The sequence below is a fragment of the Elephantulus edwardii genome, unplaced genomic scaffold (genome assembly GCF_000299155.1).
Source record: "Elephantulus edwardii isolate Elephantulus edwardi_28Jun2011 unplaced genomic scaffold, EleEdw1.0 scaffold00369, whole genome shotgun sequence".
Classification (NCBI taxonomy): Eukaryota; Metazoa; Chordata; class Mammalia; order Macroscelidea; family Macroscelididae; genus Elephantulus; species Elephantulus edwardii.
Window position 1 is genome coordinate 901,220 of NW_006400119.1, and position 17,457 is coordinate 918,676.

At 39.0% G+C, this 17,457-nt stretch overlaps 1 protein-coding gene and 1 pseudogene across 2 annotated transcripts in view; one reads left to right on the top strand and one right to left on the bottom strand.

The window, feature by feature from the left end:
* Positions 1 to 17,457, bottom strand: part of ABCB11 (ATP-binding cassette, sub-family B (MDR/TAP), member 11) — a 155,665-nt gene that overhangs the window by 13,153 nt on the left and 125,055 nt on the right. For both annotated transcript variants that reach the window (XM_006902109.1, XM_006902110.1), the window contains exons 22-24: positions 15,677 to 15,918; positions 13,593 to 13,749; positions 11,285 to 11,482 (exon numbers count right to left, since the gene is read on the bottom strand). In XM_006902109.1, coding sequence (XP_006902171.1) covers positions 11,285 to 11,482; positions 13,593 to 13,749; positions 15,677 to 15,918 — 597 coding nt within the window. The remainder of the gene's footprint in view (positions 1 to 11,284; positions 11,483 to 13,592; positions 13,750 to 15,676; positions 15,919 to 17,457) is intronic.
* Positions 2,564 to 3,004, top strand: LOC102864046 (annotated as a pseudogene).

The following is a 17,457-nucleotide window of genomic DNA, read 5'->3' on the forward strand; positions in this document are numbered from 1 at the left end:
CTTCGCCTGACATACTTTGGACATGTTGTAAGGAGAGACAGGTCCTTGGAGAGGGACATCATGCTGGGTGGGGTGGAGGGATAGAGCAGGAGAGGAAGACCTTCTATGAGGTGGATTGATTCGGTGATTGGGGTAATCGGGTTGGGTGTGTCAGAGGCAATGCGATTGGCACAGGATAGAGCAGGGTTTAGGACTGTTTTACATAGGGTCGCTATGAGTCGCAAATGACTCAACGGCACATAACAACAACAACAACAACAACATATGTGTCAAAGGTGTATCTTTTCTCCATATCTATTAAAGTTGTAGGCTGAGCAAATCATTCAAAAATCTGTGTTTTCTGAAGAGGAACATTCCATCAGTAAAGAAAGAAGACTTATCAACAGACTGTATAATGCAGATAACACAACCTTGCTTGGGGAAAGAGAGGATAACTTGAAATGCTTACTGCTGAAGATCAAAGATGATAGATAGATAGATAGATAGATAGATAGATAGACAGACAGACAGAATAGAGGTAGATGATAGATAGAAGATAGAATAGAGAGAGATTAGATAGATAGATAGATAGATAGATAGATAGATAATAGATAAATAGATGATAGATAGATAGATAGATAGATAGATAGATAGATAGATAGATAGATAGATAGATGATAGATTGCGTCTTAACATTAAGACAAAAATCCTCACGACTGGACTGATAAGCAACATCATAATGAACCGACTCATAGCTGACCCTCTGATGGGTTTTCAGAGGCAGTAACTCACACACAAGTTGGTTGCTCCTCTCTCTTCCTCAGAGCATTTGGTGGATTCAAATCATGTGGTTTTGGGTTTACAGTGCAACTGCTTACACCTAAACCACTAGATTGAAGTTGCCAATGATTTTCTCTTACTTGGATCCACAATCAACATCCTTGATACCAGCAGTCAAGAAATCAAAGATATGTTGCACTGGGAAAATCTGCTGCCGAGGACCTTCCCAAAATACTAAGGAGCAATGATATCACTTTAAACACTGAGGTGTGCCTGTTTCAGGTAATAGCTTTTATTCAGGTAATAACTTGGTATACATCTGAGAACTGGAAAATTAATATGGACAACAAAAGATATATCAATGCCTTTGAGTTGTAGTGTTGGAGAAAAATGCTAAATATTCCATGGACTGCAAAAAGAACAGACACATCTTGGAGGAAAATATAGTCAGGGTGCTCCTTGGAGTCAAGGATCGTAAAGCTTCATCTTACATACTTTGAGCATGTTGCTAGGTGGGGCTATTCCCTGGAAAAGGACATCATGCTTGAAAAGGTGGAGGGTCAGTGAAGGAGAAAACCCTCAATGAGATGGATTGACATAGTGACTATGGCAATGGGCTCTAGTATATAAAAGATAATGAGGATGGCACAGGATAGGACAGGCTTCAGATCTATTGTTCATAGGGTTGTTTTGCATTATACTCAATTTGATAGCATCTAACAAGAACAACAATAATAACAATACTATAAAAGTGCAGTTGTTAGAACTTGAGGAGTGAAAGGATAAAAGAATGGGAGAAATAAAAGTAGGATTGCTACTATTGTCATATTAAAAAATTGGCATTTAAAATACCATGATTTATGGGAATAAAAGTTCATTGTTGTTGTTGTTATGTGCTGTCAAGTTGCCTGCAACCCATAGCAACCCTATGTACAGCAGTTCTGAAGCCTGCCCTGTCCTGAGGCAGTTGCATTGATTCCAACATACCTTTAAAGTTATAGATATCACTATATTGGGGGATGGGTGGGTAAAAGAATACGTTTTCATGTTAGAAATAAGTCAATAAGGTTTCTAAAATGTATTAAATTGTGAGGCAACATTATTAGCATATTTTTTAGAGACACTGGGAGCTTTGAAAAACTTCACCAAACCCACTTGAGAGTGTAAGTCACCATATTTGGGAGCTCAGACCAGTCTCTGGAAATATCAAGTGAATTGGCATAACAATCCACAAAGACAGGGCTCTCCATTCTACCTTAGTGAGCAGTGATTGGAGCCTTAACAATTTTTAAACAGTCTTATTAGGTGCAACTATTGTTCTCTCCTTGTCTGAGCAAAGAAGAATGAAGAAAACCAAAGACTAATAGTCCAAAGGACTAATAGGCCATTTGAACTTCAATTTCCACAACCTTGAGGCCAGAAGAACTAGATGAGGACTGTCTACCACTGTTGACCACTCTGAAAAGAATCATGCTAGATGGAGGCTGAGTGGGGGGAAAATGTGAGACAAAACTCAAAACTCTTAAGAAAAAAAGGGCATGGTTTATTGATATGCTAGAGACTGGTAGCACCCCAAAGACTATGGGCCTTCAAGCCTACAACTGAAACCACTCCTATGACTGCTTCCAGTCTGACAATGACTAACCCATATGGTGATCAATAACCCCACAGAGGAATGCACTGCTTAGAACCATCAAACAGGCAAGCTTCGAAGGACAGAACTTTCTCAGGGATAAAGGCAGGAAGGAATAAGAAAAAGGATGAATCAAAATGAAAAATACTCTTCTTCGAGTAGGCAACCAAAATGCCATCAAGACTGTAGAAGATCCAGAAACTCAGGGGCCACGTAAGCACCATCAGGAAGCACCCTGGAGGCCGAGGTAATGCTGGTGGCTTTGGTGGCTTACATCACCACTGGACCAACTTTGACAAATACCATCCAGGTTATTTAGGAAAAGTTGGTATGAGACATTACCACCTGAAGAGGAATCAGAGCTTCTGCCCACCAGTCAACCTTGACAAATTATGGACGTTGGTCAGTCAACAGACAAGGGTAAATGCTGCAAAAAACAAGACTGAAGCTGTTCCCATCATTGAGGTGGTTCGATCGGGTTACTAAGTTTGGGGGAAGGGAAAGCTCCCCAAACAACCAGTCATTGTGAAGGCCAAATTCTTCAGCAGAATTGCTGAGGAGAAGATTAAGGGTATTGGAGGGAAAGGGGGTGGCTGTGTCCTGGGGGCCTGAGGCTGTGTTAATTACATGGAGGTTGGTTAAGTAAATGTTTTTCTCTTACGATCTGATCTTTGGTGGCATGTATACCCACATCACACCTCCTGCAACTACTGCTGAGCAGCATCAGGATCTCTAAGCATGGGGACCCGTGTTTCCCTGCTGATAGAGATGCATTAGCACTTCACAGGTTTGGGTCATTATCTAATAAAACACTTGATTTATTTAAAAAAGAGAAATGAAAAATGCAAGAAGGAAGTGAGAAGGTTGTTGTTACAAAGCATGTGTATGAATTGTTGAATGGTAAACTAATTTTCTTTGAAAACATTCACTCCTATCACAATAAAAAGTGTAAAGAAAAATAGCTGCCTTTGAGTAGAGAAATTGTGGGTGAGTGTCATAGATTTAATTGTTGTGTTAGGTGCCGTCGAGTTGAACATGATTCATAGCAACCCTATGAACAAAAGATTTAAACCCTATTCCATCCTCCCACTTCCTGACACACAAGAGCCCATTCAGTCACTGTGTCAATCCACCTGCTTGAGGGTCTTCCTCTCCTTCATTGACCCTCCACCGTTCCCAATATCACCTCCTTCTCCAAGGACTAGTCCCTCTTAGCAAATGTCCAAAATATGTGAGGAGAAGCCTCATCATTCTTGCCGTCAAGGAGCATTCTAGCTTCACCCTCTCCAAGACATATCTATTCATTCTATTGGCCATCCATGGGATGTCCAGTGCTCTTCTCCAACACCACAGCTCTAAGGTATCAATTCTTTTTCTGACATCCTTATCCATTGTCCAGGTCTCAGATGCATAGCTAGTGATCAGAAAGACTATGGCCTGAATTAGATGCACCTTAGTCCTCAAACTGACATCACTAGTCCCTACCTGCAGATTTTCCCAGTGCAATGCATCTCCTTATTTCCTGACTGCTGGTACCAAGGCTGTTAATTGCGGATCCAAGCAAGATGAAGCTATTGACAATTTCAATCTCCTCTCCATTCATCATGATGCTGCCTATTGATTCAGTGGTAAGAATCTTTGTTTTCCTGACATCGAGATGTAATCCATACCAAAAGCTGCATGACTATTATTCAAACATATCCTCTATACCTAGAGCCAAAGAGGAAGAAATTGATCATTTTTACCAAATTTTGCAGTCTGAAATTAATCAAATGTGTAATCAGGATGTGTTAATGATAATTAGAGACTGGAATGCAAAAGTAAGAAACCGTGAAGAAGTAACAGTAGTTGGAAAATATGGGCTTGGTGATAAAAATGAAGCTGGAAATAGAATGAATGAATTTTGTATTTACAATTATTTATTCATTGCAAATACCTTTTCTAAAAAACACAAAGGGCAACTTTAGACATGGATCTCACTTGACAGGCTGCATAGGAATCAGATTGACTACATTTGTGGAAGGAATTGTTGAAGAAGCTCAATATCAGCAGTCAAAACTTGGCCAGGGGCAGAGTGGGTCAGATCATCAGTTATTCATACACAAGTTCAAATTGAGGCTGAAGAAAATGAAAATAATTCCATCTGAGTTTCATGATCATTCTAAGAATAGATTTGAAGCATTGAAATCCAATGATCGAAGACCAGATAAGTTTCAAAAGATTTAATTAAGTATCCCAAAATTTTTGTATGTAAAGTTATATATTATAGAAGCTATGTAATGATTGTCCATGATCTGACAAACCAAAATAGTTGTAAAAGGATTAAGGGTTCTAACACAGTTCTAATCTGATATTAAAGGAAATTTTTCACAGTTTTAATCCACCAGATGCTCTGCTGGAGAAGGAGGGACAATCTCCTCCTGTACCAGTTAGATCTGATTTGACGGTACACACACACAAAATAATAATTTTAAAAAAGGAAATTCCCTAGGGTATGAAGAGGTGTATCATATTTAGGGTACAAGAGATGACAGGGGAAGAAAGGGAGCTAATACACGAGAACCTCAGTACCACCAAGAAAGAATTACCAGGAGTGGAGAACATCATTACGGATGAGGCCTCCTGAGTAAGGAAGATGCTTAACGAGAAAAGACCAAGACACACTGGGATCCTCAAGGAATATTAGGTCTGTAAATGCTGAAGGAAATAAGGGCTTATCTGACAGAGAAAAAAGGGCTTCCCCTAGGCCTGGCTGGCACCCTAAATTTAGTCCCAAGCTTCATAATCTTAAAAAAACCACCACATATCAACTTGCTGTACTATAGAGGCTTGTATGTTGGTGAGGATGTCACCAGTATCTCAAATGCTAGAAGGCTCAGACACACAGTGGGCAGGTCTCAGTAGAGTTTACAGAATAGGACAGCTGAGAGGTAGAACTAGCCATCCATTAACTTAAAATAAGTGAAGCAATTACTAAAGAAGATCAGATTATATTCTTCAATATTGATAACACCTCAACATCAAGAAAACACAAACCTTCCCAGCTGGACCAACAAGCAACATCATTATCAATGGAGTAAAGGTTGAAGTTGTAAAGGATTTCATTCTACTTGCACATGCTATCAACGTGCATGGACACAACAGTCAAGAAATTCGAAGATATATTACATTTAGTCAGGTCTGAGGACCACTGGGAGGGAAAAAGCAGTGGAGGAAGTCCATAGCACTAATGGCTCTGGAAAAAACCTGTTATTCCTATAGAAGTGGTGTTTCTGTTATTTGTAAGGTTTACGAGTTTATGCTTCCACTACTTACGAGCATTATGTTCAGTGGCTACTTATTTATCACAATTCAGTTTGGTAGGTTTTAACCATCAAAATGATTTTGAAAATGTAGTTCTAAGAACAAAAACATCTGTTTTATGGTTTTACTATGCTTCTTGTTACTGTTAGATTTTTTTTTTTCAAACTCTAGAGGATCGTTGGGGAGACCAGGCCAGTTGTGTCTGCAATATTAAAAGCACTGTATCCTTTTGGGATGGAAGGGTTTGTGTGAGCAAGTCAAGCCAATAGTAATTCTTATAGGTTTAAATAAAATGGAAAAAAAGTTCTTCAAAGTGCTAAAGAGTGAAGATGTCACTTTAAAGACTAAGGTGCTCCTGACCCAAGCCATGGTATTTCCAATTGTTTCATATGCATGCCACACATTAAACAATTACACATATGCAGTACAAACAGTATAAAAGTCGGAAACCGAGTATGGGATATGGAAAAATTGCTACCTTTGAATTGTGAAGTTGACAAAGAATATCAACTATACCGTGGGCTGCCTAAGGAAGAAACAAATACATGTCAAAGAGCATCTAAGGTGCTCTGCAGAGGTGAGGAAGGTGAGACTTTTTCTCACATACTTTGGACATGTTATTCAGAAAGGTAAGTCCTTTGCAGAGGGCACCATGCTTGCCAAAGAAGAGTCAGAGAAGGAGAAGAAACCATTATTGAGATGAACTAGCATGGCAATTACATCATTTAATTAAGCATGCCAGAGATCACAAAGACAATGCAAGATCAGGCAAGATTTCAGTCTGTTGTACATAGGGTCAAAGTGAATCATAGTCGAGCCAATGTCACTACCAATCAACACAAAATTCTAAATTAAGACATTTGTTTGTTAAAATTATTCACTAGTGACAGTTAATTAAGACAGAAGGTTGAATGGGTGAAGCAGAAAATTATTTTTCATTGTGGAACTTTCTTTCCTATTTAGCTTTATCACCCTTTGTGTATAATAGTTACCTGAAGCAAAAATAGTTCAGTATTTCTATTGCCTAATCTTTATCTAATAATTTAATAATAAATCTACTACATTAGCTACAATATCTCTAGTACCACAACCCCTTCTAAACCCAGCTTGCACTTCTGGCAGTTCTCTGCTGATGTGCTGTTCCAGTAATTTTTGTCTAATCTTCAGCAGAATCTTGCTTGCATATGATATTAATGATCTTGTTTGATAATTTCCACACTCTGCTGGATCACCTTCCTTTGTAATGGGAACGAATATAGATCTCTTCCAGTCAGTTGGCCAAGTGGTTGTCCTCCTGATTTCTTGACACAACTTGGTGAACATATCTATGGCAGCATTTGTTAGTTGAAATACATCAATTGGTATGCCATCAATTCCTGAGGCCTTATTTTTTGCCAATTATTTCAAAGCAGCTTGAACTTCTTGCCTGATACAGTCCATGGTCTTTGCAATCACTTGCTATGCATCAAAAAGCTGGACAATGACTAGGGATGAAAGAAAGAGAATTGATGCTTTTGAGCTGTGGTGTTGGAGAAGAGAAATATACAGTAGACTGCTAAGAAAACAAACAGGTTCATCTTTGTTGTTGTTGTTGTTGTTGTTGTTGTTGTTATTTGTTGTTATGTGCCGTCGAGTCATTTGCGACTCATAGCGACCCTATGTGCAACAGCCCTAAACCCTGCTCTATCCTGTGCCAATCTCATTGCCTCTGACACACCCATCCCGATTACCCCAGTCACTGAATCAATACACCTCATAGAGGGTCTTCCCCTCCTGCGTTGTCCCTCTACTCTACCCAGCATGACGTCCCTCTCTAAAGACCTGTCTCTTCTTACAACATGTCCAAAGTATGTCAGACGAAGCCCCAGAATCCTTGCCTCCAAGGAGCAGCCTGGTTTAATCCTCTCTAGGATGAATCTGTTTGTTTTCTTGGCAGTCCATAGTACATTCAATACTCTTCTCCAGCACCACAGCTCAAAGGCATTAATTCTCCTTCTATCCTCCTTAGTCATTGTCCAACTCTCTGATGCATAACAAGTGATTGCAAAAACCATGGCCTGTATCAGGCACACCTTAGTCTCCAGAGAGACACCATTGCTCTTGAGTACTTTAGAGAGGTCCCTAACAGCAGACTTTCCCATCGCAATACATTTTTTTATTTCCTGACTACTGGTGCCAAGAGTGTTGACCATGGAGCCGAGCAAACTGAAGCTGTGAACAATCTCAATCTCTTCTCCATCCATCCTGATGCTACTGATTGGTCCAGTGGTGAGAATTTTTATCTTCTTAACATTGAGCCTCAGTCCATATTGAAGGCTGCAGTCCTTGACCCTCTGCAGTAAGTGTTCATCTTAGAGAGGGTTAAATCAGGCTGCTCCTTGGAGTCAAGGATTCTGAAGCTTTGTCTGACATACTTTGGACATGTTGCCAGGCAGGATCAGACCTTGGAGAGGGACATCATGCTTGGGAAGGTAGAGGGACAGCACAGGAGAGGAAGAACCTCTATGATGTGGATTGATTTAGTGACTAGGGTAATGAGGGTAGGTGTGTCAGAGACAGTGAGATTGGCACAGGATAGAGCAGGGTTTAGGGCTCTTGTACACAGGGTCGTTATGAGTCATAGGCGACTCAATGGCACATAACAACAACAAATCTTAGTACAAATAATAAGTGTTCTATATAATTTTTTTTACATCTTCACATATCATGAAATATATTTTAGCGCAATTTGCTATTATTTATGAACATGAGATTATTTGAGGTCTTGGACATGCATATTGGCCACACGCTAAAATGATTTGCTGCTAAGCATCTCTTCTCACTCCCTGTGCTGTTGTTGTTAGGTGTTGTTGAGTGGATTCCTAGTGCTGGCAACCATACAAATGTGTTCTATATAATTTTAAAGGGAGTTCTGGTGGCTTCGTGGTATGGATTGCACAGCCAATGCAAAAGTATGCAATTCAAATTCACTAGGTGCTCCAATCTCTTCTCATGCCATTTGCTGCCTCTGAAAACCCACTGGAAGGTCAGCTACAGAGCTGGTTGATTCTGATTCAATGGTATACAACAACAACAACATAAAATTTTAAAGCTTATTTTATGCTCATTCTTTCTGTGCAGTTAGTTTTAAATAAAAATTCAATAGTTAGGTATTTTTAGTATAAAGACTGTTAAAATAAGATTTTTGCCAAATCAACTTTTATGAATTCAAACAGCTATAGCACAGCACAAATAGCTTAAAATATCAGTGATGTGTCAGTGGATGCACTGTGCAAAATCGGTTTCAAAATGTCCCTACTGTGAGTGAATTAGAACTAGAAGATGACGAAGGTAGGGGAGGCCTTCATTTTATGGTAGCTTGTCATTTCGAGTAAATTTGGAGGGTGAAGACTCTCTTTACAAATGGGTTTCTGCAATAACTAAATGAAAATAAAAGTAAACATTGCTTTGAAATCTGTTCTGCACTTCTTTTGCCTAATGTCCATCTCTAAATTACATTGTAATGTGTGATGAAACATGGATCCTCTATGATGACCAATGAGGAAGTGCTGGTGGCTTAGGAGTAAGTAAAGAACATGCTGCCAACCCATAGGGAGGCAGTTCGAATCTACCAGCTGCTCTGTGGGAGATGGATGGGCAGTCTCCTCCCGTGCTATTTACTTCCTCTGAAAATCCACTGGAGGGTCAGCTATGAGCTGGTTCCAACTCTGCCATATGCAACAACAACATGACAAGCAATGATGTTGTGGTTGGATCTTAGGTGAAACACTGTCCCAAATCAAGCTTACACCAAAAGGTTATGGTGACTTTCTGGGGGTCTGCAGCTGGATTAATTCACTACCAGTCCTTGAATCTGGATGATATCATTATACCGAACAAGCATGACCATGAAATTAATGTAAATCTGCAGTGTTTGTATTCAGCATTGTTCAGTAAATATGGTCCTATCTTTCTGTACAACCCCTCTAGACCAAAAGTCAACAAATGGGCTACAAACTCTGCCTCCTTCAACATACACATGAGACCTCTTACCAACAGACTACCATGTCTTCAAGCACCTTGACAAGTTTTTGCAGGCACAACTCTTCAAAGACCAAGGTGCTGCTGAAAATGCCTTCATAAAATGTGTCAATTCCAAAATGCTGAAATTTTATAAAACAAGAATAAACAATCCTGAACCTTATTGGCAAAAATGTAGATCATAATGGTTCTTATTGCAATTAATAAGATTAAGTTTGAGTAGAATTCTAGAACTTCAAATTGCGGTTTAAAAACATGCATTATTTTTGAAACAACCTAATATACTACATGCATTAGCAATATGTGACATATGGAGATGACACAATCTTGTTTAAGGTGAAGAGAACTTAAAGCATCTGTGGATGAAGACCCAAAATCGATATGGATTGCATCTCAACATAAGTAAAACAAACAAACAAATCTGACAAATGGGCTAATAAGCAACATCATAATAAGTGGTAAAAAAATTGAAGTTATCAGTATTTCATTTTACTTTGATCCACTGTTTATGTCCATGAAAAAACTATTGTCAATAAAATAAACAACATAATTTAAAAAACCTTTTTAAAGAAATAAAAACAATATACTGCACTGGGAAAGTCTGACAGAAAAGAGATCTTTTAAAATGTTCCAAAGCCAAGACTGAGGACTAAGGTGTGCCTGGACCAAGTCATCGTTATCAGTCACTTTGTATGTATTCAAAAGCTCGCCAGTATATGGGGAAGATCAAAGAGTAAGAAGTGAGGATGGTGAGACTTCATCTCAAGTACTTTGAACGTGTCCTCAGGATGGACCTGTCTCTGGAGAATGACATGCTTGGAAAAGTAAAAGATTAGTGAAAGAGAAAAAAGAAAAAAAAAGAAACCCTTCAGCCAGATGGATTGGCCCAGGGGCCACAACAATTAGCATAAATATAACAACAATTGTGAGATTGATGCAGAATCAGCCAGTGTTTGGTTCTGTTATACATGAGGTTTCTGTGAGTCACAAGTGATTAGACAGCATTTAATAATAACAAAATAGTAGGCATTAATTTTTGGGGAAAGGCAAGAAAGAGAAGAAAGGAAAGCTACAAAAATAAGCAACCAAAAAAGCTACTGATTTTTCAAAGATCTCTACCAAAGGTTTTATGGTACATGACTGTTAGAATATCTTATTTGGCCTTAACGTCTTGAATCAGAATTTTTCTCAGATTTCCATGTTAAGTCCTAGCCTTGCTCATTTATCTTTATATTATTCTCCTTATCACTCCCAGCTTTTTTCCATTTCTGGTCATTAGTTTCCTGATTAGTCTGCACTTTCTGCTCCATTTACGGGTAAGTGAGCACGTCTGTTAAATACCCTCGCCTTTGCCTGTGGGTCAGCTGGTCGTCTGTATCTGGGAAGAACTGATGTTTGAAAATCTGAGGTAGAATCAGGTCAGCCAGAAAATCACTGGGTCCCATCCAAGGGGTAAATATACAAGGCAAGTACTTTCGAGTGAGACTGGAAAGGCACGATCTTGAAGACTGCCCTCAGCCACTGGAGGGACTGTGCAAAGGGAAATCCGCAAGTGTTTGCATTGCTTACCACCTTCCCTTTATCGGGATCATAGAAACGTTCCAACAGCTGAATGCTGGTGCTTTTGCCACATCCACTGCTTCCAACGAAGGCCAGTGTCTGCCCTGGATTAACAGATACTGTGAGACCATTGAGAACTTGAACATCAGGTCGAGAAGGATATGTAAATTTACAGTCAAGAAAGTCAATCTTCCCCTGGAAGTTGTCCTGTGGAGAGAGGATAGGAGTCACATCTGTTTCTACTGTGGACCAGAATTTGAAAAGTGCACCTAAATCTTTTTTTTAAAAACTCTTCTTTAATTAAGATCTCCTTCAACATCATGTGTTACACATCAAAGTATATCCCAACAAAAGGTAGTCTTGGTTCATGGAAACTGTAAATGTAATCCTGTTCAGAAACAGAATTTTACTTCATTATAATTAATGAGGTGCACTGGTGGCTTAGTGGTAAGGAACTAAGGAACTGCACTGCCATCCGAAAGGCACTTGGTTCAAATCGACCACCTATTCCACAGGAGAAACATGTGTAATTTCCTCCCACGTGATTTACTGCCACTGGAGGGTCAGCCACGGGTCGATTACTACTTGATGGTAGGCACCATAGGGTAGGCACTAAATTTAATCATGTCTGAATTACACAGAAAAGTAACCCTAATTGTGCAGTGTTTAAAGGGCTCAATGTCTAATCAAAGGACAAGGGTTCAAATCCACTAGCTAGTACATGAGGGAAAGATGTTGCTGGTGGCCTCCATAAAGGTCATAATGCCTTGTATTATTCCATTATGTGAATGTACCATGATTTTTCTACCCATTTGTTGATGGGCAGTTGGGCTGCTTCCATTTCTTTGCTAGCGTGAATAATTTTATAATAAACATGAGTGTGTATTCAATATTTTTCATACACAAAAACAAATATTATACCCTTAGCGATGATGATATGAGACAATTTTACCCTGTCCTATAGAGTTACTATGAGTCAGAATTGACTCGGAGACAATGAATTTCAATGTTATAAAAATTACAAAATACACACAAGTGAGACAGCATACAAAGACAGACACACAAGGGAAATGCATCTATAAAGTTAAGGAACTCCAAGGATTGCCAGTCAATCTGAACTGAAGCATGAAACAGACAAGGACCTCTCTCTACGTCCTGCTCTTAGAACCTCTAGCCTCTGGAACTGCAGAAAAACAATTCCTGTTCTTTACAACTCTCCACTGTGGTATTTCTGTTGTTGTTATAGCAGCACAGCACTAGGTAAGTAAGACACGGTGCTACCAAAATAAGCAGTATAGAGACAACAACTTAATTAAAAGTCATTCTATCCCTCCTCTATCAGGTGTAAAGGAAAATTGGACAGTGAAGGTAAAGAAATCAGATCTCTTATTTTTTAGTCTAACCTGAGGAAATTTCTTAGTCATTCAGAGAAAAAGTGAATCAGTTGAAAGCATTAAAACATCACAGAAACCAACAATTGCCCAACTTCCTACAACTCTGATCCCAAAAAGACTTAAATAAAGGAATTGTATTTAAAATGGCCTGGAGACAAAAATACGCAAGCTCTGAAGTACCTTTGAACTTCATGTTGGTGTGTTTAAAATAGTATGAATTACAAGATCTCGGAATGGACGTCTACTTGAGCCTAAAGAGACTTGACTTTTATTGAGCAGAAGGAAAACAGGTCATTTGGCCAATTTAAAAAGACTTCTGAATTTAGTTTAGCTTTGTAGATATTAAGCCCTTTTTTAAAATGCTTTTAACCTACTAAGATTTTCAAAAGTAGGCAACCAAGACAAAAATAACACCTCTGAAAACTATCAGTTATAGGAAATGTATTTTGTAGTGCTTACATTTACTTTCGGGAAGATCACATGAACTTAGACAAGCATGAACCAAATTAATACTATTGAACAGGAAAAACTTAACATCAGTGGAAAACATGGTGCTTGAGTAGGAGTCAGAGCTATCTGACCTGAAACCACGTTTTACAGAATTATACAGAATTTAGCTTTATTGGATATTGTTTTATTCAAGTGCCAGCATTATGAGTAAATCATTAGTATTCACTTACTTCAGTCCTGTACAAGGATACATCTACTACCAGTGTATAAAAGTACATATAAATTAGTCCATATACTGCAGGAATTTCAAAGCTAAGTGAAATTGTATGAGCAGCCCTATGATGTTCTGTGTATGTGCGCGCATGCACGCATACACACACACACCACACACACACACACACACACACACACACACACACACACACACACACTCTGTCTTACCACTACCCACTGCCCCCACCTGCAGTACTTACCCATTTTTCACCTGCACTACTGTATACATTGATAGGGGGTTTTCGGTCCAGCAGTTGAAAAAAGCGTGCAGCTGATATTTTAGCTTTGGCATAGCTTGGGGTGTAAGAGGAGGCTCTTCCAAGAGCTGTTCCACTCAGGACAACTGCAGCAATCACCCTGCAATTGAATGAACAGCCAGGTAGGAAAAGTTGGGGTATGGTTGGTTGTACGGCTTAAGAGACAGGAGTTTGGGGTCCTGGTGCTGCTAGGAAAGAGCTAGGTCACTTTGGGAAGGTATCTCCACTCTGTGCGTCTTATCTGAAAAATCAAGGGTTGGAAAGACTGGCAGTTTCCAAATTTCATCCTATGCCAGAATAAATCTATTTTCTGTAGACACAAGAAGGGTAAGGACAAGTCAAACAAAGGGAGCTCAGACTCCCAGACCCTGCTTCAGCCACAATAGAATTTTCTTAAGAAAATTAAAATACACATAAGCTAGACTTCTAAAAAAAAAAAGTAAGGGGACCTTGAACAATCACTAGATGAGTGGTTTTCTTACAATTCTAGCTTTCTCACAATCTGTAACAAACATGTTCAAGATGATAATTGCTTATGTAAGCATCAATTCTGGGGCAAACGTGGCATATAACTTATGGTCTGGCTGCACAAGAACCCTATTTTCCTCTTCTTTTCTATTGCAGCTTCTAATTGTGTTCAATACACATTTAACTAACAAATGAATGAATAAGTGAGTAAGTCAGAGATAAACATGGCATGAGACAGCTCTTCTGCTGTGTAGACCATGTTATGAAACTCCTGGAGTTGTATATCCCCACACCAGTTTACAGAGGCCCTGCCTTTCATGGGGAGTGGAGGTCTTCATGCATCTTATTCTTCAGTTTATTAACAGGAATAATTTTAGATCAGAGGTTATAAATTAAATTATCTTTGTGAACCAAGTCAGGAATAAAACCAAAAATGGTAGAGGAAGATCTTCAGTTTATAAAAAGAAATCAGATACTGAGAATACTCCCAATTTTTACATTTGCAAATAATTACTTAAAATTTCTTAGATAAATTAATTAAACCCAAGCTAACAGTTTGTGATTTTGTTTTTTTTTAGGTTTGCATTGTTATTGTTTACTTTCAAATTGGAACCAACTCGTAGCGGACCTTCCAGTGGATTTTCAGAGGCAGTAAATTGCATGGGAGGAGACTGTCCTCCTGTGTTTTGCTGCCTGTGAAAGTCAGCTGGAGAGTCAGCTGTGAGTCAATTCTGACTTGTCAGTGGCCAGCAATGAACTATCTGGAGTCCCTGGGTGGTGTATACAGTTAATATATTTGGCTACTAACCAAAAGGTTGGAGGTTTGAGACTATCCAAGGGCTCCTCATAAGAAAGATCTGGACATCTGCTTCTAAAAAATTCTTCTTGGAAACCCTGTGCGGCACTAATTGATTGATACATATGGGACCACCTGAGTCTAATTGGCTCAACAGGAACTAGCCGCTTTTGTCAACCCAAGGCTTCCATTTCTCCCCAGTATTAAGTACTGTGTAAAAATGTCACACTGTAAAAATTGTCCTGGTAAATCATCCTACCATTAACATGCATCTCTTTGAGCTGTTACTTTTTTCTTAATCAAGAAATGAAGAGTATTTCTCTATTCTTTAAATATGAGCTTGGTCATAAAGTTTTCATTGGTCAATGGGATAGTAGAAAGTTTGAACATATAGAGACTGAGAAAGCTCTTGTCTATTGGGGTTTGCCCTCAGACCCCTGAGATAACAACTGGAAGAAGTCCTATCCATCTGCAAGAGACCCATGGAGACAGAAGTCCAGACTTCTCAGCCATTCCTGCCTCTAGTTGAGGTCCCAGATGAGCCAACTCAGCTCTGTGTGATCTGTCCACACCAGAACTATGCCAAAAAAAAAAAAAATCAATCATGAGTAATAATAAATCCCAGATGCTTTAAGACACAAAGTTTGGGATAGTTTGTTAAGCAACAAAAGACAAAATGGCAAGATGAAGCAGCATAAGGCAACTAATAACTCCAGCTCCTCCGAGTGCTGATGTGCTTTGACTTTGGTTGCACAGTCCTTACCTAAACACATAGCTGTAGTGCAGCTCTTCATAGAAGATCAAATAACCTCCATACCGATAAGAAGCAGAGTTAGCAATAAATGTTATGCATTGTGAAAAGGCAAAGCAGAAGCCATATATGTTCGCCTTTCGAACAGCTGTCTTGAATGGATTCTCCAGCTCAGTCTCATATGCTTTGATAAACCGCTTCTCCTTTCCAATTCCCGCAATAGTGCGAATGTTGCTGAGGGCTTCGTTTGTAATCTAAAGAACAAAACAGAGTCTTTGGAGTAATGACTTTTCAACTGCTGTGTGGGTTGGAATAGGTGCAAATAGTAGACTGTTGTACAAATCAGAGAAGGTAGCACCCCACGGCAGCATAAAGAAGTAGCTAGAAATCAACTTAATTGTACTGTGGGACATTTTGTCAATTAAACCTAAGCTTTACTAATTCTAAGGAGTCCTTTATTCCACTTGCTATGGGAGAAATGAAGGGGAGAAAAGATCACTGAATTCTGAGTGGTTACTTCATGAATTCAGTTGCTACCTGAACAGTAGGCAAGTCCATTCACAGTCACCTCGTTAAGACAAGTCTGTGAACTACATCTGAAAAAGCCAGCCATTGAAAGATCTATGACACTCCTGGGGCTGCCTGAGTCAGACATCTTAATAGCAGCTAGAACTGGGTGGCTATGCTTGAAAATATTTTCATTTTCTTAATGATCCATTTCAAATATATAAAATTATATCTCATTTGGAAGATGTCTTCTTTTTTTAAAAAATTATTTTATTATTTTTGTATGTGTGTACTGTCAAATTGGATCTGACTAGTACAAGAGGAGATTGTCCCTCCTTCTCAGCAGAGCATCTGGTGGATTCGAAGGAAGATATCTTCTGAAAGAGATTATTTAATATCAAATTATACCTTGTTAAAAATTAATCAAATACACCACAACAAGATAAAGGTAAACAACCCAATTGCAAAATGGGCACTGAATATGAACAGACACTTCACCAAAGAAGACATTCAGATGGCCAACAAACGCATGAAGAAATGTTCAAAATCTCTAGCTCTAAGAGAGAGGCAAATCAAAATAACTATGAGATATTATCTCACCCCAGGCAGAATAGCAAAATTCAACAGAGCAGCAAACATCAAATGCTGGTGAGGTTGTGGAGAAACTGGAACTCTTTTCACTGTTGGTGGGATAGTAAAATGGTGCAACCACTGTGGAAGGCAGTATGATGCTTTCTCAAAAAGTTAGAAATAGAGATACCATTTGACTCAGCAATTCCACTACTGGGAATATACCCTAAAGAAACTGTAATTGCCTCCCCCAAGCATATATATGCACACCCATGTTTATTGCTGCTTTATTCACAATAGCAAAGAGTTGGAAACAACCCAAGTGCCCACCAACAAATGAATGGATAGAGAAGCTGTGGTATATTCACACAATGGAATTCTATGCTGTGCTGAAAAACAAGGAACTCATGAATTATTATACAAAATAAGTGACTTTGGAGGACATTATGCTGAGTGAAATATCTCAGTCACAAAAAGACAAATATGGCATAATACCAATGTTATAAAACAGGACTGACATGGGGTTGGGGGGAAACTAACAAACGAGGGGATAAATAATGTACATGGCATTGAAACAGATGAGGGAGAGAACTGTATAAAAGGAATATGTGATTAGGTATTATTGGCACGACAAGAGTCCAGAAAAAGAGCTGCATAGTAAAGTGGTCTGGGGTGGGGGACTGTATAATAAAGAAAGAACTTTTTTCCTAAAGAAA